General features: G+C 39.1%; 1 protein-coding gene and 3 gene segments (V, D, J or C); 1 reads left to right on the forward strand and 3 right to left on the reverse strand.

The window, feature by feature from the left end:
- The window catches only part of prpsap1 (phosphoribosyl pyrophosphate synthetase-associated protein 1), a 31,161-nt gene extending 9,561 nt beyond the window's left edge, over positions 1–21,600 (reverse strand). For 2 of the 4 annotated variants that reach the window (XR_014628416.1, XM_084417466.1), the window contains exons 1-7: positions 11,610–12,138; positions 11,076–11,128; positions 8,863–8,929; positions 8,382–8,554; positions 8,073–8,188; positions 7,912–7,967; positions 6,073–6,218 (exon numbers count right to left, since the gene is read on the reverse strand). Coding sequence is in view for 3 of the 4 variants with exons in the window: in XM_084417466.1 (XP_084273592.1) it covers positions 6,073–6,218; positions 7,912–7,967; positions 8,073–8,188; positions 8,382–8,554; positions 8,863–8,929; positions 11,076–11,128; positions 11,610–11,692 (694 nt within the window). In the remaining variant the exon portion in view is untranslated. Of the gene's footprint in view, positions 1–6,072; positions 6,219–7,911; positions 7,968–8,072; positions 8,189–8,381; positions 8,555–8,862; positions 8,930–11,075; positions 11,129–11,609; positions 12,139–17,502; positions 17,622–21,581 lie in introns of those variants that run through there. The other 2 variants (XM_084417468.1, XM_084417467.1) reach the window with 2 other exon arrangements.
- On the reverse strand, positions 17,076–17,551 carry LOC311304943 (Ig kappa chain V-V region MOPC 21-like). The segment is given in 2 exons: positions 17,503–17,551; positions 17,076–17,386 (listed from the first exon to the last, which is right to left on the reverse strand).
- Positions 21,601–22,140: 540 nt separating the features above from the next.
- Positions 22,141–23,767, forward strand: LOC311304945 (Ig lambda chain C region-like; the record flags this gene model as incomplete). The annotated part of the segment is given in 2 exons: positions 22,141–22,171; positions 23,318–23,767.
- Positions 23,768–25,008: 1,241 nt separating this feature from the next.
- On the reverse strand, positions 25,009–25,478 carry LOC311304953 (immunoglobulin kappa variable 3-11-like). The segment is given in 2 exons: positions 25,430–25,478; positions 25,009–25,313 (listed from the first exon to the last, which is right to left on the reverse strand).
- Between the last annotated feature and the right edge of the window lie 89 nt (positions 25,479–25,567).

The raw sequence follows: 25,567 nt of genomic DNA on the forward strand, positions 1-25,567 counted from the left end.
GAACCAATGAGGTTCATTCTCGCGTTACGCAGCACGTTTGAGCTTCTCAAGAACCAATGAGGTTCATTCTTGTGTTACGCAGCACGTTTGAGCTTCAGCAAGAACCAATGAGGTTCATTCTCGTGTTACGCAGCACGTTTGAGCTTCTCAAGAACCAATGAGGTTCGTTCTCGTGTTACGCAGCACGTTTGAGCTTCAGCAAGAACCAATGAGATTCATTATTCAGTTACACAGCATGCTTGAGGTTCAGTAAGAACCAATGAGGTTCATTATTGTGTTACACAGCACGTTTGAGCTTCTCAAGAACCAATGAGGTTCATTCTCGCGTTACGCAGCATGTTTGAGCTTCAGCAAGAACCAATAAGGTTCATTCTTGTGTTACACAGCACATTTGAGCTTCAGCAAGAACCAATAAGGTTCATTCTCGTGTTACACAGCACGTTTGAGCTTCAGCAAGAACCAATAAGGTTCATTCTTGTGTTACACAGCACATTTGAGCTTCTCAAGAACCAATGAGGTTCATTCTCGCGTTACGCAGCATGTTTGAGCTTCTCAAGAACCAATGAAATTCATTATTGTGTTACACAGCAAGCTTGAGCTTCAGCAAGAACCAATGAGGTTCATTCTTGCATTAAGGCAGCACATTTGAGCTTCTCAAGAACCAATGAAATTCATTATTGTGTTACACAGCAAGCTTGAGCTTCAGCAAGAACCAATGAGGTTCATTCTTGCATTACGCAGCACATTTGAGCTTCTCAAGAACCAATGAAATTCATTATTGTGTTACACAGCAAGCTTGAGCTTCAACAAGAACCAATGAGGTTCATTCTTGTGTTACGCAGCACGTTTGAGCTTCAGCAAGAACCAATGAGGTTCATTCTTGTGTTACGCAGCACGTTTGAGCTTCAGCAAGAACCAATGAGATTCATTATTCAGTTACACAGCATGCTTGAAGTTCAGTAAGAACCAATGAGGTTCATTATTGTGTTACACAGCACGTTTGAGCTTCAGGAAGAACCAATGAGATTCATTTTGTGTTACGCAGCACGTTTGAGCTTCAGCAATAACCAATGAGGTTCATTCTCGCGTTAAGCAGCACGTTTGAGCTTCAAGAACCAATGAGGTTCATTCTTGTGTTACGCAGCACGTTTGAGCTTCAGCAAGAACCAATGAGGTTCATTCTTGTGTTACGCAGCACGTTTGAGCTTCAGCAATAACCAATGAGGTTCATTCTCGCGTTAAGCAGCACGTTTGAGCTTCAAGAACCAATGAGGTTCATTCTCGTGTTACGCACCACGTTTGAGCTTCAAGAACCAATGAGGTTCATTCTTGTGTTACGCAGCACGTTTGAGCTTCAGCAATAACCAATGAGGTTCATTCTCGCGTTAAGCAGCACGTTTGAGCTTCAAGAACCAATGAGGTTCATTCTCGTGTTACGCAGCACGTTTGAGCTTCTCAAGAACCAATGAGGTTCATTCTCGCGTTACGCAGCACGTTTGAGCTTCTCAAGAACCAATGAGGTTCATTCTCGTGTTACGCAGCACGTTTGAGCTTCTCAAGAACCAATGAGGTTCATTCTCGCGTTACGCAGCACGTTTGAGCTTCTCAAGAACCAATGAGGTTCATTCTTGTGTTACGCAGCACGTTTGAGCTTCAGCAAGAACCAATGAGGTTCATTCTCGTGTTACGCAGCACGTTTGAGCTTCTCAAGAACCAATGAAATTCATTATTGTGTTGCACAGCACGCTTGAGCTTCAGTAAGAACCAATCAGATTCATTATTGTTACGCAGCACGTTTGAGCTTCAGCAAGAACCAATGAGATTCATTATTGTTACTCAGCACGTTTGAGCTTCAGCAATGAACCTCATTGGTTATTCTCACGTTAAGCAGCACGTTTGAGCTTCAAGAACCAATGAGGTTCATTCTTGTGTTACGCAGCACGTTTGAGCTTCAGCAAGAACCAATGAGATTCATTATTGTTACGCAGCACGTTTGAGCTTCAGCAATGAACCTCATTGGTTATTCTCACGTTAAGCAGCACGTTTGAGCTTCAAGAACCAATGAGGTTCATTATCGTGTTACGCAGCACGTTTGAGCTTCTCAAGAACCAATGAGGTTCATTCTCGCGTTACGCAGCACGTTTGAGCTTCAAGAACCAATGAGGTTCATTCTCGCGTTACGCAGCACGTTTGAGCTTCTCAAGAACCAATGAGGTTCATTCTTGTGTTACGCAGCACGTTTGAGCTTCAGCAAGAACCAATGAGGTTCATTCTCGTGTTACGCAGCACGTTTGAGCTTCTCAAGAACCAATGAGGTTCGTTCTCGTGTTTCGCAGAACGTTTGAGCTTCAGCAAGAACCAATGAGGTTCATTATTCAGTTACACAGCACGTTTGAGCTTCTCAAGAACCAATGAGGTTCATTCTAGCGTTACGCAGCACGTTTGAGCTTCAGCAAGAACCAATGAGGTACATTCTAGCGTTACGCAGCACGTTTGAGCTTCTCAAGAACCAATGAGGTTCATTCTCGCGTTACGCAGCATGTTTGAGCTTCTCAAGAACCAATGAAATTCATTATTGTGTTACACAGCACGTGTGAGCTTCAGCAAGAACCAATGAGGTTCATTCTTGCATTACGCAGCACATTTGAGCTTCTCAAGACCCAATGAAATTCATTATTGTGTTGCACAGCAAGCTTGGGCTTCAGCAAGAACCAATGAGGTTCATTCTTGCATTACGCAGCACATTTGAGCTTCTCAAGAACCAATGAAATTCATTATTGTGTTACGCAGCACGTTTGAGCTTCTCAAGAACCAATGAGGTTCATTCTCGTGTTACGCAGCACGTTTGAGCTTCAGCAAGAACCAATGAGATTCATTACTCAGTTACACAGCACGTTTGAGCTTCTCAAGAACCAATGAGGTTCGTTCTCGTGTTTCGCAGAACGTTTGAGCTTCAGCAAGAACCAATGAGGTTCATTATTCAGTTACACAGCACGTTTGAGCTTCTCAAGAACCAATGAGGTTCATTCTAGCGTTACGCAGCACGTTTGAGCTTCAGCAAGAACCAATGAGGTTCATTCTCGTGTTACACAGCACGTTTGAGCTTCTCAAGAACCAATGAGGTTCATTCTCGCGTTACGCAGCATGTTTGAGCTTCTCAAGAACCAATGAAATTCATTATTGTGTTACACAGCACGTGTGAGCTTCAGCAAGAACCAATGAGATTCATTCTTGCATTACGCAGCACATTTGAGCTTCTCAAGACCCAATGAAATTCATTATTGTGTTGCACAGCAAGCTTGGGCTTCAGCAAGAACCAATGAGGTTCATTCTTGCATTACGCAGCACATTTGAGCTTCTCAAGAACCAATGAAATTCATTATTGTGTTACGCAGCACGTTTGAGCTTCAGCAAGAACCAATGAGGTTCATTCTCGTGTTACGCAGCACGTTTGAGCTTCAGCAAGAACCAATGAGATTCATTACTCAGTTACACAGCATGCTTGAGGTTCAGTAAGAACCAATGAGGTTTGTTCTCATGCATCAAGCAAATAAGTTGTATGATCCCTTTATGGACTTTTTGAAGCGTCAAAGTGGTAGCTGCGTAGCTGTCAATGGAAGGACAGAAATCTCTCATATTTCATTTAAAATATCTTAATTTGTGTTCCAAAGATGAACGAAAATCTTACGGGTTTGGAACGACACAAGGGTGAGTAATAATGAAACATTTTTGGGTGAATTGATAAAGACCTTATGGTGAATAGAGTAAGTACTTCAGAGTGCTGGGATCACAGACACTGAGAGACCTCAGCCACTGCACGCATGCAATAGGAAACATTTCAGCGTGTTCACTGATGTGATCGGTAGCAAATATAGTTAACCATCATACTTGGGAGCTCTATGCCTGGGAACGGAACTTGTTGTTTGCCTATTACCAATAAATAAACATCACGTTAAACAAAAATCCACACACAAATGATAGAACATACAAACAAGAAACTAAGACTTCAACAATCCTTATTAAACCTTAAAACATTTTTCTAAGCTTTCAAATAAACTTTTTTTATACTTCAAGTTGAATTAAGTGCCTTCAAATTGAGAACAAAGACAAGAGTGGGTCTTTTGAGGATTGTTAAAGTCCACACAAAAACCATAAATGTACATAGAGCTACTTGGAGTGAACTCCTCTCAGGCAATGTGAGTATATAAAGGCCAAGACACATACCACACAAAATCTGCTCATAAATTAATATGCTAAATATCACAGTGCGTTTATGAACTTCTTAATTAAGTAAACTGTGTGCTCAAGGTAAGACGCAGGTATCTTAAAATCTAAAACAATAGCACATGGAACACTGAAAATAATAGCTGTCTCTCAAAACCTAGATGACTTGTCTTTTTAAAGATATTTTAAAGATAATTTAAGTTTATTTTACACACTTTAATCATTATTGTATCGCATATTGAATATCGCATTATTTAATGAGTTATCGCATATCGCATTTTTCTTCAATATCATGCAGCCCTAGTAACTAACATAAGTCAAGCATATTCTAAGAGTTTGTGCAGTGCTTTAATTGTGCTTAAACGCTTCAGAGAGATATATTTTTCAAAGTTTGTTTAAAAATCTCAGGACCATACAGTATTGGGCACTGTTGATTACTGGAATGAAAGTCACCATTCAATTAGCCAACCCACTCTAACCAATTGGACTGCTAGTAGGTCCCACTCAAAATCTTAAAGAGTTAAAGCTGAGGTCCCCATTTTGAAATATTTAGTTAGTTTCACTGTGATATACAGTATGTCACAATAGGGAAGAAGTTTAATCAACTTCTAAATACTTAGACATTAATACTAAGACATTCCGAGTCAAGAGCTACCAATATTGCATAAACTGTTTTTCTAGTTTGGTGGCTTGCTGGGTTTTAGAACTGAGCAGATTGTCTAGGTAGCTCACGTACTGACTAGGTTTTGAGACAAAGCCTAGACATCTAGAGACAGTGCTAAATGAATGTGGGAGGGCTTGACCTATCTTGAACTACTTAACAGATCTCCAGAATCAGCTATTCGGCAGGCTGAATGCTGCAATCGACCCTTTCATTAACAGGATCACGGTATAAATCTCACAAAAACATGTCTTGATTACATTTCACCCCAAAATCTATATATATTTATCTTTTTTTTTTTTTTTTTTGTAAATTTAAATTGCATAGGCTAAATACAATTAAACATAATTTGTTTCCCTACCAAGTCTTTTTTGTACTGTGGCTTTATTGTCATGACAATTTTTCAGTCTGTGTACATTCTTTTTTTTATATATATATATATATATATATATATATATATATATATATATATATATATATATATAAATTTTAAATGATTTTTTTTTTCTGCTTTCAGTATATATATATATATATATATATATATATATATATATATACATACTGAAAGCAGAAAAAAAAAAATCATTTAAAATTAAAATTTTCAACAAGAATTCGGCTTGATCAAAAAAGGCGCTGTTGTATCACTTTTCTACTTTCAATATTAAACCAAAAACTAATGAATGCAACGTACATGGACCATTTCCACCCTAATTCTCAAAACCACACTGCTTCTTTATAGTTTTTGTGATTAAATTCCCATATTTCTTACTGGTAATTCTTAATACTGTAATACAATACAGTAAAATATTACTGAAATACAATGTTGTTACTTAATCACCTTAAAGGCAGTACAACACATACTACCATGAGGTACAAATACTTCACATCCTAAATTTCATATCTTTGATGTTGTTTTTTTTATTATTATTACACTAATAAGAATGAGATTTTTTGCCAGAAAATACAATCTCAATGTAAAATTATTAACATTAATTTTGTTTATAAAAAAAAATAACCATTACTTTCTTTTGCTTTTAGGGTCAAATATAAGCAGGACATGTTTTGTGAGTGTTCAGCTGTTTTGCTGGTCTAGTTAGTGTTTATAAACTAGTTAAAACTCTTAATAATGCTTAGTCACAGGGTTCAAGCTGCTGGGTCGTGCAGATCTACAGTGTGGTGGCTCTTACATGGCAACTCCAAGCCGGAGTGTCCAAAGGTGTTGCGGACACATGGAGGAGAATGCCGCCCATCCGCCATGTCTGACTCCGAACACTGAGCTTCTCCGTGCATGACGGCCAGACCGAGGCGCAAACGCTCCGCATACGACTGAGCCCTGAAGAGACAACGACAAGAGAGGGGACACGTACAGAGATGTTGCTTATGGGCCTCTTGCCTAGATGTTCATGAGTGTCAGGCTTGTGATTCAGTGATTCTAGGAGTTTTAGCATTCCTGAACACATTTAGTGACCGTGTCTGTCAAGCTCTTAAACTGAAAAAGCACGTAAAATCCACATTACATTATCTTGTGTGGGGAATAGAAAAAAGCTTTTTTGTTAGAACTATGCAGTTAATGGAATTGTTCTGGTTCTGATTCCACTTAACAATCTGGTTTGCTAACAGTGTAAATCTGTATGACACTTAAAAAGCCCCTATAAAACACTTAAAGTGCCCCATTATGCTTTTAAAGTATGTTTTTAAGTCTACAATAGGTTTATATGCATCCAAGGTCAAAAAAACACTTTAATGTTCTCATAATATTCATTGCAGCATCTCACAGTGTCTGAAACTGTTCAATAAAAGATTTGTTCTCCCTAAACCCCTCATTTCCGAGAGGATAGTCTAGTCCAGAGGTCTTCAATCCTGCTCCTGGAGGGCCATTGTCCTGCAAAGTTTAGTTCCAACCCTAATCAAACAAACCTGAATCAGCTCATCAAGCTCTTCAGAATCGCTTGGATATTCAAAGGCAGGTGTGCTGAAGCAGGTTGGAACTAAACTCTGCAGGACAGTGGCTCTCGAGGAGCAGGATTGAAGACCTCTGGTCTAGTCTGCTGTGATTGATCTACTCTGCTCTGATTGGTCATGTTGTGATTGGTCAGATGGTCCAGTCTGTTGTGATTGGTCTACTCTGCTCTGATTGGTCAGATGGTTCACTCTGTTGTGATTGGTCAGATGACCCAGTCTGTTGTGATTGGTCTACTCTGCTCTGATTGGTCAGATGACCCAGTCTGTTGTGATTGGTCTACTCTGCTCTGATTGGTCAGATGGTTCAGTCTGTTGTGATTGGTCAGATGGCCCAGTCTGTTGTGATTGGTCAGATAGCCCAGTCTGTTGTGATTGGTCTACTCTGCTCTGATTGGTCAGATGGTTCAGTCTGTTGTGATTGGTCAGATGGTTCAGTCTGTTGTGATTGGTCAGATGACCCAGTCTGTTGTGATTGGTCTACTCTGCTCTGATTGGTCATATAAGTCCAGTCTGTTGTGATTGGTCGACCGGTTACAGTGATTGTCGGAAACCAAACACTATTACCATAGCTCTTGGAGCTAGGGTGTCGGGTTTACCGTATCAATTTTTAACAGGAAGCAAGACTGTAATTGTAATCGTTTCAGGCAGTTCAGAAGTGGTCAACTCCATTTATCTGCACTATGATCTCCAAAATTTCAAAGACCTTTAACATTCACAAACAGCTATATTATATATTACATGAAAGGAAATATCCCAAAAAAGCATAATGAGGCAATTCAAGCACCCTGAAAGTTTTGTTTATGAAATACTATAAACAAGCAGACCCACATTCAATCTGCACTCACAAATCTCTGCAAATGTGCAGCCATCCACAAAGTGATGTGCTTTATCTGCCCCTTGCATGTTATTTAATTGGATAACACTTTCATCTAAAAAATGTAGCGTTCTCAGCTCAGTTTACCCCATTGCACAATGTTTAAATCCACTCCCTCATCCACTTCCATCTAGGCCTGCTTTCACCCACAAAACAAACACACATGGAAAACAAATCCAGGAACAGTTACCGTTTTGCAGCAGATGGGGACTTGGCTACAATGATAGCATTTCTATAATCAGGAACCTATGCAAAACAGAAATAGGAAGAAGAGAAATGATCAATATTAATTAATTATTTATCATTTTAACAATTAAAAAGGTGAAGTTTTTGGCTGTGGATGCTGCCAACCTCCTCCTGGATGTACTGCAGCAGGAATGGAGAAGCCCGCAGGTTGTCCACGGGGAATGTAAAGAAGCCCTGGATCTCTTTCTGGTGCAGATCCATTGTGATTATATGAGTCAGACCTAGTTATCAATGCAGAGAGCAAAACGTTTTTGTAAAATGAATAGTTTTCATTTGAAGCAGACACTGAAGGAACAGCAGTCATCAAGTGTTCAGCACGCACGTATAATAATAAAGACTGAATGTTACGTCCAAACATTTGAGTGGTAGTGTGAAAACAGAAGTAGGAACATCAGACACATTGTAATGCATTACCTGCTTTAGCTAACATGGAAGCGAGCAGTTTGCACACTATAGACCCTCTCTTCCTCATCTTACACTGTTTACTGTAGGGGAAGTAGGGGATCACGCCGATGATGTTCTTGGCACAGGAGGTCTTCAGTGCATAGGCCATAATCAGCAGCTCCATAATAGCCGTGTTGACATCTCTGACAGAGACAGAAAAATAGATTTTAGCTAACTGTGCTAAAACGCTTCTGGGCCTGAAAGACGACTACATGCAGTTCAGAATAAAAGGTAAGATGCCATGTAGATAAATACTAAAAAGCAGGGCTTTTCACCTTTTGATTTCAATGGAAAAAGTGGGTGAGTAAATGATTTTTAGGTGAACTAACCCTTTAACTGGCAACTACAACTCACATTAAACATATCACCTTGTGTACAATGATGCATTATATATGATTTTAGATTGCAAAATGCACAGACTCAATAAAAGTGCTGATTTCTTAACTCTTACCTGGGAATGGTTTGGATGATGAAGATTGTTTGGCCTCTCACAGACTCTTTGATCTCAACTCTCGTTTCTGTAAGATAAAAGCAAACGCATCGAAAAAGCAACATTAAATGGATTATTCAGTTGCTACTAACTGGTTTTTGGGTGAAATGTTATATTTTACCTCAAACAAAGATAAGAAATTTACTTTGTGAGCATTAAAAAACTTCTGTATATAGTTTGTAGTATGAATGAGGTTTGGACATCTGTCATCATCATGTGACATGAGCTTCACTGTCTTAAATCCTCTCGTGTGGCCTCATGGGATAGTTAAGTGTCCATCAGATACGCATTTCATACGTGGATACACAATCTGGCCGTATGAAGAAGGTCGTCCGGGTACTTTTCACCTACTGGTTTATGAATGCTATGAATTCGGACATTCATTTTCGTTTTTTTTTTTCAGATAGTGTTTTTCTTCTACTATAAAGTTGGCTTTTTCGGACACATGGTCACTAACACACAAATGTTATCAAGAACAAATCACGATTCACCAGCTTTTGTACTAAAAGTTGTTACTAAATAAAATTTTTTAAAGAATTTGGTAAAAGTGAAACCACATAATATTTCATCATAAAGTCACCATGAAATCAAAATTGACAATTCTTATTTATATGGAATATTGCAGGATTTATTATAAACAATATATCCATGCACATATTTTGTTTTTAATTAATGCGTCTTGTAGTCTTTAATCAAAATATCTTCCCCTCCAGCATCTCTCCTCTTCTCTGATGATGCGTTTACCGGCGTGAGGGCGGAGCAACCTGTCACTCACATGAGATCCACCAATAGCAAACCACAACCATCCAATCAATTCCACATGGACACAAACAATTCTCGTCCTACATTTTTTTTCTTATTCGAGAAGCCGTTTCACTCTGACTTACGTCACAAGAAAGAAGAAAAGACTATTGCATCTTCCATTTCATCATATACAGTGAAATATTAAGAAGTAAGCCGTGTTACGGCTCATCTGCAAGGTTTCTTGTGGTAAAATCTGGGTAAAAAAGGTGTTTATTGTGTTTGAGCTGGTTTTTGCAGATGCATGTGCTCTCAGATACGTCTTTAGAGGAGGTCACATGTTTGCTGAGCGTGATGAAAGGCTGTAAAGGAAGGGTCGCACAGAAAGCCCTTATTTGGAGAATGTTTGGGCGTGTTTTATGCAAACGACTATAACCTCGGACACGCGGTCGCTCATTTAGAATACTCCAGATTCATTAACATTAGAACGAGATTAAGAACAAATTCATGTGTGCGCATGTGTTGTCAATTAGCTAAAATGGTTTTGTGAGAAGTTCTCCTGTACAGATATGAAATAATCCTTTTAGTTTGGTGTGATGTAGGAACATTATTGTCATAAATAGTGCAGACTTTGAGAGATCCAGATGAAGCTTGAAATTGAAAAAATGCAGTGATGGTCTTCTAAATCTAGTAATTACAAACAAATCAGTGATGTAATTCAGTAAGGAGAATCACATTTGGTTACACTATTTTACAGTGTCATTGTTACATGTGTTACATTTAGTTACTGTAGTACTAAAATTATGCATAATTACATGCAATTAACCCTCAACCAAATCCTAATCCTCACACTAGAGTAAGTACATGTAGTTACTTAATATTACTCAGTACTTAAATATATAATTACTGTGTAACAAAGACACTGTACAGTGTAATTATACATTTAAGTACTGGGTAATATTAATTAACAACATGCACTTACTCTAGGGTTAGGGAAGGATTAGGATTTGGTTGATGTTTAGTTGTATGTAATTATGCAAAATGTACTGTTATTACTATGGTAAGTAAATGTAACATATGTAACCAAATAAAGTGTTACCAAATAAAGTGTAGCACTTTATTTCAAGGAGTCCTTGTTACAGTGTAATTATATAATTAAGTACCAAGTAATATCAATTAACAACATGTACTTACTATATAATTAGGGTTAGATGTTTGCAATTATTAATGATTTACTGTTATTACTACTTGAGTAAGTACAAGGACACTAAACCCACTTTTATGTATTAAGATTTGCAGCATACAAGCTTTTGTTTGCACAATATATGACTTTTTAAAATCAAATTATAGTGAAAATGAGTTCAGTCCGTGTCAAAACGTACAGGGTATCAAGGGTCAACCTGTATTTGAACAAAGCAAGCATTATTGATCACCTCTGTTTGACTCCTGGTAAACAACTGATTTCCCCAGCTCGACTCCAAGACGCCTGCGCAAACACAAGCAGAAAATCAGGACAGGTTTGCAAAGAGTTTATTATCATGAGAGGAACTGTGAAGCAGAGTTGCATGACAGTGTGATTAAATAGATTTGTATTCGTTCAGTCAAGAGTTTGCAATGAATGCAGGACATTTCCAAGAGCCGTCAGTCACATGCACAGCTTATGTGATGAATAGCCCACTGTTCCTGATCTCTTCACGTGCACAAGATAAACATTACATTTACTTCCCAAAGCAAGTACACTTATTACAGGTCCACTTCTCTGATGTTCAAGAGCACAATGGTGATGCTTTATAGATCAGTTATCAATCCCAATCTTTTACAACTAGCCTAAATGAAATCATCAAAGTGATGTGCGAAGAAACAGGCCAGGATCTGCTGATCTTTAGGCCAGTATCCCAATAACATCACATTTATACATCAAGACCATGTTAAATATCGAGCAATTGATCGTAGGATACTTTACTTACTCAGTAATCCTCTTAGAGAGCTCAATGCACGCGGGCGTAGAGTTGGCCGAGAAGACACGATAACCACTTTTAGCCACGTTCATGATCAACTACCTATTGACCAACAACAAAACTGAGCCGGTTTACAGGTCTACTGCTACAGAGTCACGTGGTTTTATCTTCGTATTTACAAAGGAAAACCTGGGAATGTTGTAAATAGCTATTGAAGAAGACCAACGTTTACTGCGGTTTCCAAACAACCATAACGATTTCTTCTGCGCGAGCTCCAATGTTATCTATCAACCTCACTACTGACACCCAGTGACGGGCGGGCGTGAATCACTCCTTTGTGAAGCTTCGAAACCTTTGAGAATCATTTGGTTCGAATCAGTGATTCGGAGCGGGTGTCGCACTGCTAAAGTCACGTGATTCCAATAAACGAGGCTTCGTTACTTCAAACAAACTGTTTTCAAACGTTTCGAAATGTCAGTTTATGAACCAGTGTCTATATAGTTTTGCCTGATTTCTGTAGACATTGTAATGCCACATTTGTATAAAAGGGACAGTTGTAGGTAATAGTCTCTTAGGCCTGATTAACCAAGCAGCCCCCATAAAACAAATCAAGCCCTATATTTTAACTAAAAAAAAGCACATTTTATACAGACACTTCATTTGTATGGTATTATTTGTTAATAGCATTTAATAGAGTACATTTTTAATGAAACATTTGCTTAAATTGCGTACGTAAAATGTGGTTTTATGCAAGTTTGGGCTGAATTTTCGTCGCATTTACACGATTTGACCAGCAGGGGTCACCAGCGTGTCGCGTTTTGAAGGCTTCGAAACAACGAATCATTTTGCGAAGCAATTGTTTCAATTGATTCAAAAAAAATATTTTAAAGCGTCACTACACTTACTATAATCACTGTGAAGGGCACAGAGCAACTCGTCAACAACTAGGCTGGTTAAGTAATTGCTGTAAACAAAACTTTTAAGGTATAGGCTACTGTGGAATCCATTAAATTTTTTGACTCAAATCATTTTTGATGACCAGGCAGCATGCCATGTCCACTGAGTAGAGCTACTTGTGCTTTGCTTGAAATCGATATGAAAAATGTTAAATAGTAATGATAGTAACGAAGTGCAATTTTTCAGTAATAGCTTTGTTTAAATGCAGATGGTGACGACACTTAGGGATTAATGCTAGGCAATCTATTGAATTGTAGGCTATAGTAGGCTATAGTATGTGTGTGCGCGTGTGTGTGTGTGTGTGTGTGTGTTGTTCATGTAAGAAACCTGCATGGGACAAAAAAAAAACAAGTAGACCTACTGAGTTTTATTAAATAGGAGTGTTTGTCTACTATTTGCCTATACATACTTTTGTGATAATGTTGACAATATCTTAATTATAATTAATCAAAGATTTGTCCACACTTCTTGAGTCCCAGTTAACTACTAGAATTCACTTGTGGGTCCTCAGCTAAAAACGTTAAGAACCATACCAACTCCAGTCCTGGACTAGTGTCCTGCAGACTTTAGTTACAACCCTAATTAAACACAACTATCTGTAATTTGCAAGTAATTCTGAAAGCTATGATGACTATCAGGCAGTGTTTTTGCATAAGGTTCCTTTCAAACCAATTTTGCACAGACTTCTGTTCTGTGACAACAATATAGCTTTGGAGATAACCAAACTAAATATTTTATTACGACAAAATTTTCTTGCTAGACTTCAAAAGTGGAAAAAAATTGTCTTTGAGTGAGATGGTATAATATTTTATTAATTTACGTAATGTTGATCAGGGCTCCATACTAACTTTTTTTACTAGAAGCACTGTAGCCCCTTACAGAAACTTTTAGAAACCTTTTAAAAAAGGTTTAAAAGCCTTAAATTGACCTGCAACGCAATTATATATTCACTATACGTGGGCCATTCTAAAGAATTGGTTCAAAGTCAGAGTTGGAAACGTCTTGGAAAAAAGGTGTATTTTCCCACAAATTTGTATGGATGCGAACTGTATAGCCTAATATCCAAGGTACACATTTCTAGTAATTGTGCAGTTAATTATCATATTGTATTTTCAGAAGGTTTTGGAATATTTTTTCCTCTCCCCAAATGTGTCACTAATAAAACACAATAATAAATAATTTAATGAGAAGGCTTATATTGAAGTCAGCGGTGCACGTGGAGCTGAAGAGCTGGAGAGAGTCAGCGGTGCAGGTGGAGCTGAAGAGCTGGAGAGAGTCAGCGGTGCAGGTGGAGATGAAGAGCTGGAGAGAGTCAGCGGTGCAGGTGGAGATGAAGAGCTGGAGAGAGTCAGTGGTGCAGGTGGAGCTGAAGAGCTGGAGAGAGTCAGCGGTGCAGGTGGAGCTGAAGAGCTGGAGAGAGTCAGTGGTGCAGGTGGAGCTGAAGAGCTGGAGAGAGTCAGCGGTGCAGGTGGAGCAGAAGAGCTGGAGAGAGTCAGCGGTGCAGGTGGAGCTGAAGAGTTGGAGAGAGTCAGTGGTGCAGGTGGAGCTGAAGAGCTGGAGAGAGTCAGCGGTGCAGGTGGAGCTGAAGAGCTGGAGAGAGTCAGCGGTGCAGGTGGAGCTGAAGAGTTGGAGAGAGTCAGCGGTGCAGGTGGAGCTGAAGAGCTGGAGAGAGTCAGCGGTGCAGGTGGAGCCGAAGAGCTGGAGAGAGTCAGCGGTGCAGGTGGAGCTGAAGAGCTGGAGAGAGTCAGCGGTGCAGGTGGAGCCGAAGAGTTGGAGAGAGTCAGTGGTGCAGGTGGAGCTGAAGAGCTGGAGAGAGTCAGCGGTGCAGGTGGAGCTGAAGAGCTGGAGAGAGTCAGCGGTGCAGGTGGAGATGAAGAGCTGGAGAGAGTCAGCGGTGCAGGTGGAGCTGAAGAGCTGGAGAGAGTCAGCGGTGCAGGTGGAGCAGAAGAGCTGGAGAGAGTCAGCGGTGCAGGTGGAGCTGAAGAGCTGGAGAGAGTCAGTGGTGCAGGTGGAGCCGAAGAGCTGGAGAGAGTCAGCGGTGCAGGTGGAGCTGAAGAGCTGGAGAGAGTCAGTGGTGCAGGTGGAGCCGAAGAGCTGGAGAGAGTCAGCGGTGCAGGTGGAGCTGAAGAGCTGGAGAGAGTCAGTGGTGCAGGTGGAGATGAAGAGCTGGAGAGAGTCAGCGGTGCAGGTGGAGCTGAAGAGCTGGAGAGAGTCAGCGGTGCAGGTGGAGCAGAAGAGCTGGAGAGAGTCAGCGGTGCAGGTGGAGCTGAAGAGCTGGAGAGAGTCAGTGGTGCAGGTGGAGATGAAGAGCTGGAGAGAGTCAGCGGTGCAGGTGGAGCCGAAGAGCTGGAGAGAGTCAGCGGTGCAGGTGGAGCAGAAGAGCTGGAGAGAGTCAGCGGTGCAGGTGGAGCTGAAGAGCTGGAGAGAGTCAGTGGTGCAGGTGGAGATGAAGAGCTGGAGAGAGTCAGCGGTGCAGGTGGAGCTGAAGAGCTGGAGAGAGTCAGCGGTGCAGGTGGAGCAGAAGAGCTGGAGAGAGTCAGCGGTGCAGGTGGAGCTGAAGAGCTGGAGAGAGTCAGTGGTGCAGGTGGAGATGAAGAGCTGGAGAGAGTCAGCGGTGCAGGTGGAGCCGAAGAGCTGGAGAGAGTCAGCGGTGCAGGTGGAGATGAAGAGCTGGAGAGAGTCAGCGGTGCAGGTGGAGCCGAAGAGCTGGAGAGAGTCAGCGGTGCAGGTGGAGCCGAAGAGCTGGAGAGAGTCAGCGGTGCAGGTGGAGCAGAAGAGCTGGAGAGAGTCAGCGGTGCAGGTGGAGCCGAAGAGCTGGAGAGAGTCAGCGGTGCAGGTGGAGCTGAAGAGCTGGAGAGAGTCAGTGGTGCAGGTGGAGATGAAGAGCTGGAGAGAGTCAGCGGTGCAGGTGGAGCTGAAGAGCTGGAGAGAGTCAGCGGTGCAGGTGGAGCAGAAGAGCTGGAGAGAGTCAGCGGTGCAGGTGGAGCTGAAGAGCTGGAGAGAGTCAGCGGTGCAGGTGGAGCTGGAGAGAGTCAGCGGTGCAGGTGGAGCTGAAGAGCTGGAGAGAGTCAGAGGTGCAGGTGGAGCTGAAGAGCTGGAGAGAGTCAGAGGTGCAGGTGGAGCTGGAGAGAGTCAGAGGTGCTGGTGGAGCCGAAGAGCTGGAGAGAGTCAGCGGTGCAGGTGGAGCTGAAGAGCTGGAGAGAGTCAGAGGTGCAGGTGGAGCTGAAGAGCTGGAGAGAGTCAGCGGTGCAGGTGGAGCTGAAGAGCTGGAGAGAGTCAGAGGTGCAGGTGGAGCAGAAGAGCTGGAGAGAGTCAGGTGCAGGTGGAGCTGAAGAGCTGGAGAGAGTCAGAGGTGCAGGTGGAGCTGAAGAGCTGGAGAGAGTCAGCGGTGCAGGTGGAGCCGAAGAGCTGGAGAGAGTCAGCGGTGCAGGTGGAGCTGAAGAGCTGGAGAGAGTCAGTGGTGCAGGTGGAGATGAAGAGCTGGAGAGAGTCAGCGGTGCAGGTGGAGCTGAAGAGCTGGAGAGAGTCAGCGGTGCAGGTGGAGCAGAAGAGCTGGAGAGAGTCAGCGGTGCAGGTGGAGCAGAAGAGCTGGAGAGAGTCAGTGGTGCAGGTGGAGCTGAAGAGCTGGAGAGAGTCAGCGGTGCAGGTGGAGCTGGAGAGAGTCAGCGGTGCAGGTGGAGCTGAAGAGCTGGAGAGAGTCAGAGGTGCAGGTGGAGCTGAAGAGCTGGAGAGAGTCAGAGGTGCAGGTGGAGCTGAAGAGCTGGAGAGAGTCAGAGGTGCTGGTGGAGCTGAGGAGAGGCACCAGAGGAACAGGTGAGTCCAGGGGACTGGGTGGAGCCAGCTTTGAGTGTGGAGGTAATGGGAGTGGCAGGACAATGGGTGGGACAGGGTTATCAATGACATTCACTGGACCGGACTGAGAAGGGAAGAGTTTGGGAGTGGGGAGATTGGTGGGAGCTGCTCCATATCGAAGTTGATGATCCAGGACTCCTCCACTGGCTCATGGATGGACTGTCCTAATTTTCTGACTGTATGGCAGACCTTGCTGATAAAACTCCTCAGCCCATCTTTTTCAGCTGCCTGCAGATTGCTGTAATTATCATCATAAGGTTGCACACTATTTTTGCAGCAACTGCTTTGACCAGAGTTTAGTAATGAGTGTTGCGTTTTTAATTTTAAAGTTACAAATTGTTATTTTTATTTCTTTTATTGAAGAGCTTGTCAAAAGATGCAGATGTCTCAAGAACGGTTTTAAGAAAAAAGATAAGATTATGCTTAAGAAGTATTTTTGGGAATAGTAATTTTCCACACAAAAAAAAAAAGTATTGTTAAAAAATTATTAGATAGCAGTTAAGATGAATTTTATTTTTAAGAATATTTTGTGAATGCGGCCGCAGATTTTTTTTGTGTATGTTCAGAACTTTAAAAAACGGCTCCAATCCTAGTGTAATATGTGTGCAGTGTGTGTCTAAATCATCAGTTCCTCTTTCACTGAAGGGGTTTTTGTACGGCTCTGTATCACTGTGTTAATGGATATTGATAACGCTGCTGACAGTAATAATCTCCTGCATCTTCAGGCTGGACATTTCTGATATTGAGCATGAAGTTTGTTCCTGATCTCCCATCAGTGAATCTCTCAGAAACTCCAGACACTTTGCTACCAACACTAGAGAACAGGAGTTTGGGTGTTTGTTCGGGTTTCTGGTGATACCAGGCTAAACTGCTTGTTAAACTAGTACTGCTGGACCCGCAGTTGAGAGTGACGCTGCTTCCCACAGACACCAGATTCACGGATGGACTCTGAGTCAGAATGATCTCAGCAAAACAACCTGCCATCACAGCACATCAGTCAGTGTTACAGTCAAACACACAATACATGAGAAGAATGATACAACATTTATAAAGCACTTCTGAAAAAGCTCTGAATACTCAACACTAATCTCACCAGCAAGAGAAAGCAGTAGAGAGCAGATGATCAGAGCGTTTGCAGTCATCTTTGCTGAGAATGAGTGAGAAGAGACGAGACCTGCTGTTTACAGTCCTGACCGGCGGACAGTCCGTCTTAAACTAAGAGGTGGTGCACATATTCAAAGCGGCTTCCTTTCAGGAGAAAGTGTGTCACACTGATTTAAATAAATTAGTTAAGTTGTAAAAGATATTTAATTCAATTTATCTACTTATTAAGAATTTTTCAGTACAATCTGATATTTCTCAATAGTTTCCTATATGCTGATGATTTCTAATAAACATTCAGTAGTTTAACATCAGTGAATCAACTGGAGTTTAGATTGCAATGTTTAAATGTAGAATCATATATTATGAAATATTTTCTTTAAAAAAAAAAAAAAGATTATTATTATTATTTTAATTGAACTGTAATCGACCACAACACTAAATCAAATGAAAGATGTTGTTTTGGAGATGCAGTGAACAGTGCAGTTACTGAAGCGTTCAGGAGGTTTTTGTACATCTGCTCTATTAGTTTGTATCACTGTGAAGAACTTTCGGCGGCGGCACCAGACTGGATGTTGGCAGTGAGTAAATAATCAAATTATTTTAATTCAGTGCAGTGTTATCATATTTAGTCATATATGTTTGACATTATAAGTGGAATGTTTAACTCTGTCTTGTGGAACAAAAAATAAATAAATTGATATGCTTACAGTAATGTAGTGTAGGTTTATATGTGAGATGATAATACAGACACATACTACAAAACTCTTGACTACAAAAAAAAAAAGTTTTGAACATTTTCAACTGTAATGACCAGGAAAAGAGATACATTTGATAAATATTGACATGCTATAAGAGCATGAGAAGAATATTTTTTGAAATGTGACATACTACTTAGAATACATTTATAAATAAATACATACATACTGTACATAAATACATAAATACCCATAACATACCTGTATTCAAAATGTACTATATGCTATCATAGATTTTCAACCTTCTTTGAAATAAAATAATTGTAGAACTTACATTCATGAAATATAAATTTGTTGTTTTGAAAAACAGATATTGTAATACATTATATAGAATTTCTAATTTAAACTTTAAAATTTATTTAAAAATAATTTAAAATGTATAATTATAATATATATATATACAATTTAAAATATATTTCACACCTCCCTTCTGGAAAAAAAAAGTGTAATTTAGGATACTTCTAATAGTACTTATTACAAAATAATAATATGCTTTAACATATACTTCAGTGTGAACTAAAATGTATGTTTTCAGACACTTAACTGCATGTTATTTAAAAAAAAAAATATTATGGCTTAAGTTCATATGAAATGCAATTAGCTAAACTTTAGAGTGCTTTTTAACCTACTTAAGCTAGGCTTAATTACATCTTTATATGTAAGTTCATTATTACTTCTATTGTCTTTGCAATATATGGTTAAAAAATACTTTAATGTAATTTCTATTGAAACGTGCCCATCATATATTTAAACATACTTATGTTTGATTACACATTTGTAGAGATGAAGCTGCAGTTAAGTAAATTTTAAATATATTAACTTGTAATTGTAATATTGAATAACACACTAGAGTTAAAATTATAATGAGGTACTCTACATCAAAATAAGTGTACTTCTTTAAAGCATCACAACACATTATTTACAAGGTGCACTTTTTTAAAAGCATACTTAAGTGTGTTAAGAAACATAGTCATAAAAGTGTCTCTCTTTAAGTGCACTTAAGTGGCCTTTTATTATATTAGTTTGTCCATTTAAACTGATGGTAGAAATGTTGTCTGTCACTTTAATCTCTAATAACATTGAAGATGTTTGTTAAGCGAGTTGTCTGTCGTCCCGCTGCTCTTCTTCTCTCAGGCAACACTCCTCCTAAAGTGATCATCCTGCCCCCGTCCAGTGCAGAGATCTCCTCTCTGAACACAGCGACACTGCTGTGTGTGGCCAGCGAGGGCTGGCCGTCAGACTGGAGCCTGAGCTGGAAGGTGGACGGGAGCAGCAGGGCTCAGGAGAGCAGCGCTGGGCTCCTGCAGAAGGACGCTCTGTACAGCTGGAGCAGCAGCCTGACTCTCTCTGAGCAGGAGTGGATGAAGAGCGTCTCAGTGAGCTGTGAGGTCACACGGAGCGGCCAGCCTGCAGTCACTGCACAACTGAGGAGAGATCAGTGTTCAGATCAGTAGATCCGCTCAGTCTCTCCTCTGGCTTCTGCTTCATCCTTCTGGCTGATGTCTCTCTTCTGCTTCTCGAGTTCATTCACACAAGAGCATGCTATGATGTTCAGTTATATTTGAAATAAAATAAATAATACTCTGTCTGTCTTTGAGTCCTTTTGTGTTATTTCAGAAAAAAATCATTTGTTTTTAACCATTTACTGTTTTATATCCTGCCATTACAAATCAGTGATTAGCAGTACAAATATTCCAATAAATGTTCTTGTAATATAATGTAGCCTCTCAAATCTTATAGGGTTGTCAGCATCATAAAATAAATATATAAATATTAGATGGAGTTACATTGGGAGACATGTTGACTTCCCTATAAAGTATTTCATCTCAAATACCAAAATAAATTTCACTCAGTGAAGCATGACAACACCTGCACAGTAAATTATGAAACTATAAAGTTATCTTGAAACAGCATTTACAAGTGTTGCTATTGTTGACAAAAACTAAACCTTCTCAGTAATTAAAATTAATCTAAAATAAAATAAAAAAATATTACAAAACAAAGGTCCAAAAGGTTTTTTTGTTTGTTTGTTTGTTTTTTTTTTTTTTTTTTTTTTTGCAGTGATTCCACAGAATAACTATTTTTTGGTTTCCCAAAGAACCTTCCAGTGAACAGTTCTAAAAAGAACAGATTTTTTCTCAGTGTGAAGAACATTGTGAAAATCTAAAGAACCTTTTGTGGAATGGAAAGTTGTCACACGCGTGTTGCGCAGAAATTCAAACACAAATGACTCAGAGTGACCATATCAAAATATTAATCCACAAAACTGAAACACACAGGAGATTCTTCAGGAACGGCAGACTCACGTTATGTATCTGTTATTTAGCTGTCATAAGTTTCAGAGTTCATATTTTTACTGAATTACAGGTTGATCATCACCATGTTGGAGATTTGTGTTGGCTATATGCTCTACTCATTGCAACTTTTGCAACTTAATTGAAAGGGGTAAACTGTGTGCCTCTAGTTTTAAGAGGCTAACTATGTTAATGTTGTGTAGCTAACTTTGAAAATAAAACATGGAAATTAAAAAACAAGTATTGTAGCTGCTTGCATTGCTAAATGCTAAACATTGTTTAGTAGCCTTGACAATAAGTTTTACGTTAAAAAGACCTGCTACTCATTAGATTAACAAATATTTTAAGATTTTAACTGGGAATTAGTTGAGTTAACTTAAAAAGTTGAATGTGATAGGTTGCCTTATTTTTTTTTTAAGTTAGCTCAACTTATTTATTTTTTTAACAGTGAATGTTTTGTGAATCCGGCCCCAGAAATGGTTTTTCTGTTCAGAACTTTATAAACCGGCTCCAATCATAGTGTAATATGTGTGCAGTGAGTGTCTAAATCAACAGTTCCTCTTTCACTGAAGGGGTTTTTGTACGGCTCTGTATCACTGTGTTAATGGATATTCATAATACTGCTGACAGTAATAATCTCCTGCATCTTCAGGCTGGACATTTCTGATATTGAGCATGAAGTTTGTTCCTGATCTCCCATCAGTGAATCTCTCAGAAACTCCAGACACTTTGCTACCAACATAATAAAACAGGAGTTTGGGTGTTTGTCCGGGTTTCTGGTGATACCAGGCTAAACTGGATGTAAAACTAGAACTGCTGGACCCGCAGTTGAGAGTGACGCTGCTTCCCACAGACACCAGATTCACGGATGGACTCTGAGTCAGAATGATCTCAGCAAAACAACCTGCCATCACAGCACATCAGTCAGTGTTACAGTCAAACACACATACATGAGAAGAATGATACAACATTTATAAAGCACTTCTGATAAAGCTCTGAATACTCAACACTAATCTCACCAGCAAGAGAAAGCAGAAGAGAGCAGATAATCAGAGCGTTTGCAGTCATCTTTGCTGAGAATGAGTGAGAAGAGACGAGACCTGCTGTTTACAGTCCTGACCGGCGGACAGTCCGTCTTAAACTAAGAGGTGCTGCACATATTCAAAGCAGCTTCCTTTCAGGAGAAAGTGTGTCACACTGATTTAAATAAATACATTCAGTTTTAAAAGATATTTATTTTAGTTTCTCTACTTATTAAGAATTTGTCAGTATCATCTGATATTTCTCAATAGTTTCCTATATGCTGATGATTTCTAATAAACATTCAGTAGTTGAACATCAGTGAATCAACTGGAGTTTAGATTGCAATGATTAAATGTAGAATCATATATTATATAAAAATTTCCTTTTATAAAAATTAAATTATTATTATTATTATTTTAATTGAACTGTAATCGACCTCAACACTAAATCATATGAAAGATGTTGTTTTGTTGATGCAGTGAACAGTGCAGTTACTGAAGCGTTCAGGAGGTTTTTGTACATCTGCTCTATTAGTTTGTATCACTGTGATGGACTTTCGGCGGCGGCACCAGACTGGATGTTGGCAGTGAGTAAATAATCAAATTATTTTAATGCAGTACAGTGTTATCATATTTAGTCATACATTTTTGACATTATAAATTGAATGTTTTACTTTGTCTTGTGGAACAAAAAAAATCTATTTAATATGCTTACAGTAATGTAGTGTAGGTTTATATGTGAGAGTTGATAATACAGACACATACTACAAAACTCTTGACTACAAAAAAAAGGTTTTGAACATTTTCACCTGTATTGACCAAGAAAAGAGATACATTTGATAAATATTGACATGCTATAAGAAGAAGCATGAGAAGAATATATTTTTTTAAACGTGCTTAGAATAAATTTATAAATACATACATACATACATACATAAATACCCATACCTGTATTTTAAAATGTACTATACAACCTACTTTGAACAAAACAATTGTAAAACTTATTCATGATATATCAATTTGTTGTTTTGAAAAACAGATATTGTAATACTTTATATAGAATTTCACATTTAAACTTTAAACTATAACTTTTAATTATAATATATAATACAATTTAAAATATATTTTACACCTCCTTTGTGAAAAAAGTACAATTAAGAAACGTTTAAGAGTACTTATTACAAAATAATAATATGCTTTAACATAATTAAGTATGAACCAACATTTATTTTCAGACACTTAAAAAAAAATTATAGCTCAATTTAACATTAAATGCAATTAGTTAAACTTTAGAGTGCTTTTAAATCCACTTAAGCAGGGCTTAATTACATCTTTATGTCAATTTCGTTAATTCTATTGTCTTTGAAATGGTTAAAATGTACTGACTTTTTTTTTGTAAACTAAAAGATACTTTCAAGAAATGTGCCCATCATATATTTAAATAAACTTGTGATTACACATTTGTAAAGATTAAGCTGCAATTTAGTAAATTTTAAATATATTAACTTTACATGTACATTTTTCAATACATCAAAGTAACTTCTTTAAAGCGTGTGTTAAGAAACATAGTCAAGTGTCTCTCTTTAAGTGCACTTAAGTGGCCTTTTATTATATTAGTTTGTCTGTTTAAACTGATGGTAAGAATGTTGTCTGTCACTTTAACCTCTAATAATATTGAAGATGTTTGTTAAGCGAGTTGTTTGTCTGTTGTCCCGCTGCTCTTCTTCTCTCAGGCAACACTCCTCCTAAAGTGATCATCCTGCCCCCGTCCAGTGCAGAGATCTCCTCTCTGAACACAGCGACACTGCTGTGTGTGGCCAGCGAGGGCTTTCCGTCAGACTGGAGCCTGAGCTGGAAGGTGGACGGCAGCAGCAGGGCTCAGGAGAGCAGCGCTGGGCTCCTGCAGAAGGACGCTCTGTACAGCTGGAGCAGCAGCCTGACTCTCTCTGAGCAGGAGTGGATGAAGAGCGTCTCAGTGAGCTGTGAGGTCACACGGAGCGGCCAGCCTGCAGTCACTGCACAACTGAGGAGAGATCAGTGTTCAGATCAGTAGATCCGCTCAGTCTCTCCTCTGGCTTCTGCTTCATCCTTCTGGCTGATGTCTCTCTTCTGCTTCTCGAGTTCATTCACACAAGAGCATGCTATGATGTTGTGTTGTACTTGAAATAAAAGAAATAATACTGTGTCTGTCTTTGAGTCCTTTTGTGTAATTTAAGAACAAAAATCTTTTTAATAATTTATTATTTTATATAGTCCTAGTTTTAAAAACCAGTGTTTAGAAGTAAATATTTCATTAAATATTCTTATAATATAATGTAGCCTCTCAAATCTTAAAGGGTGGTCTGCAAAAGAACTTGACTTCCCTATAAAGTATTTAATCTCAAATACCAAAATAAATGTCCCTCAGTGAAGCATGACAACACCTGCACAGTAAATTATGAAACTATAAAGTTATCTTGAAACAGAATTTGGAAGTGTTGCTATTGTTGACAAAAACTAAACCTTCTCAGTAATTAAAATTAATCTAAAATAAAATAAAAAGTATTACAAAACAAAGGTCTAAAAGTTTTTTTTTTTTTTTTTTTTTTTTTTTTTTGCAGTGATTCCACAGAAGAACTATTTGTTGGTTTCCCAAAGAAACTTTCAGTGAACATTTCTAAAAAGAACAGATTTTTCTCAGTGTGAAGAACATTGTGAAAATCTAAAGAACCTTTTGTGGAATGAAAAGTCGTCACATGTGTTGTACAGAAATTCAAACACGAATGACTCAGAATGACGATATCAAAATATTAATACACAAAACCGAAACACACAGGAGATTCTTCAGGAACGGCAGACTCATGTTATGTATCTGTTATTTAGCTGTCATACGTTTCAGAGTTCATATTTTTACTGAATTACAATGGTTGATCATCACCATGTTGGAGATTTGTGTTGACTATATGCTCCACTCATTGCAACTTTTGCAACTTAATTGAAAAGGGTAAACTGTGTGCCTCTAGTTTTAAGAGGCTAATTATGTTCATGTCGTGTAACTTTGAAAATAAAACATGGAAATTAAAAAAACAAGGATAGTAGCTGCTTGCATTGCTAAATGCTAAACATTGTTTAGTAGCCTTGACAATAAGTTTTACGTTTAAAAGACCTGCTACTCATTAGATTAACAATTATTTTAAGTAGATTTTAACTGGGTATTAGTTGAGTTAACTTAAAAAATTGAATGTGATAGGTCGACTTTTTTTTTTTTTAAGTGACCTCAACTTATTTATTTTTTAACAGTGAATGTTTTGTGAATCCGTCCCCAGAAATTGTTTTTCTGTTCAAAACTTTAAAAACCGGTTCTAATCATATTGTAATATGTGTGCAGTGAGTGTCTAAATCAGCAGTTCCTCTTTCACTGAAGGGGTTTTTGTACGGCTCTGTATCACTGTGTTAATGAATCATAATGCTGCTGACAGTAATAATCTCCTGCATCTTCAGGCTGGACATTTCTGATATTGAGCATGAAGTTTGTTCCTGATCTCCCATCAGTGAATCTCTCAGAAACTCCAGACACTTTGTTACCAACACTATAGAACAGGAGTTTGTGTGTTTGTCCAGGTTTCTGGTGATACCAGGCTAAATAAGTTGATACACTTGAACTGGAGCCGCAGTTGAGAGTGACGCTGCTTCCCACAGACACCAGATTCACGGATGGACTCTGAGTCAGAATGATCTCAGCAAAACAACCTGCCATCACAGCACATCAGTCAGTGTTACAGTCACACACACAATTCATGAGAAGAATGATACAACATTTATAAAGCACTTCTGATAAAGCTCTGAATACTCAACACTAATCTCACCAGCAAGAGAAAGCAGTAGAGAGCAGATAATCAGAGCGTTTGCAGTCATCTTTGCTGAGAATGAGTGAGAAGAGACGAGACCTGCTGTTTACAGTCCTGACCGGCGGACAGTCCGTCTTAAACTAAGAGGTGGTGCAC

This window comes from Rutilus rutilus (genome assembly GCF_951802725.1).
Source record: "Rutilus rutilus genome assembly, chromosome: 1".
NCBI lineage: Eukaryota > Metazoa > Chordata > Actinopteri > Cypriniformes > Leuciscidae > Rutilus > Rutilus rutilus.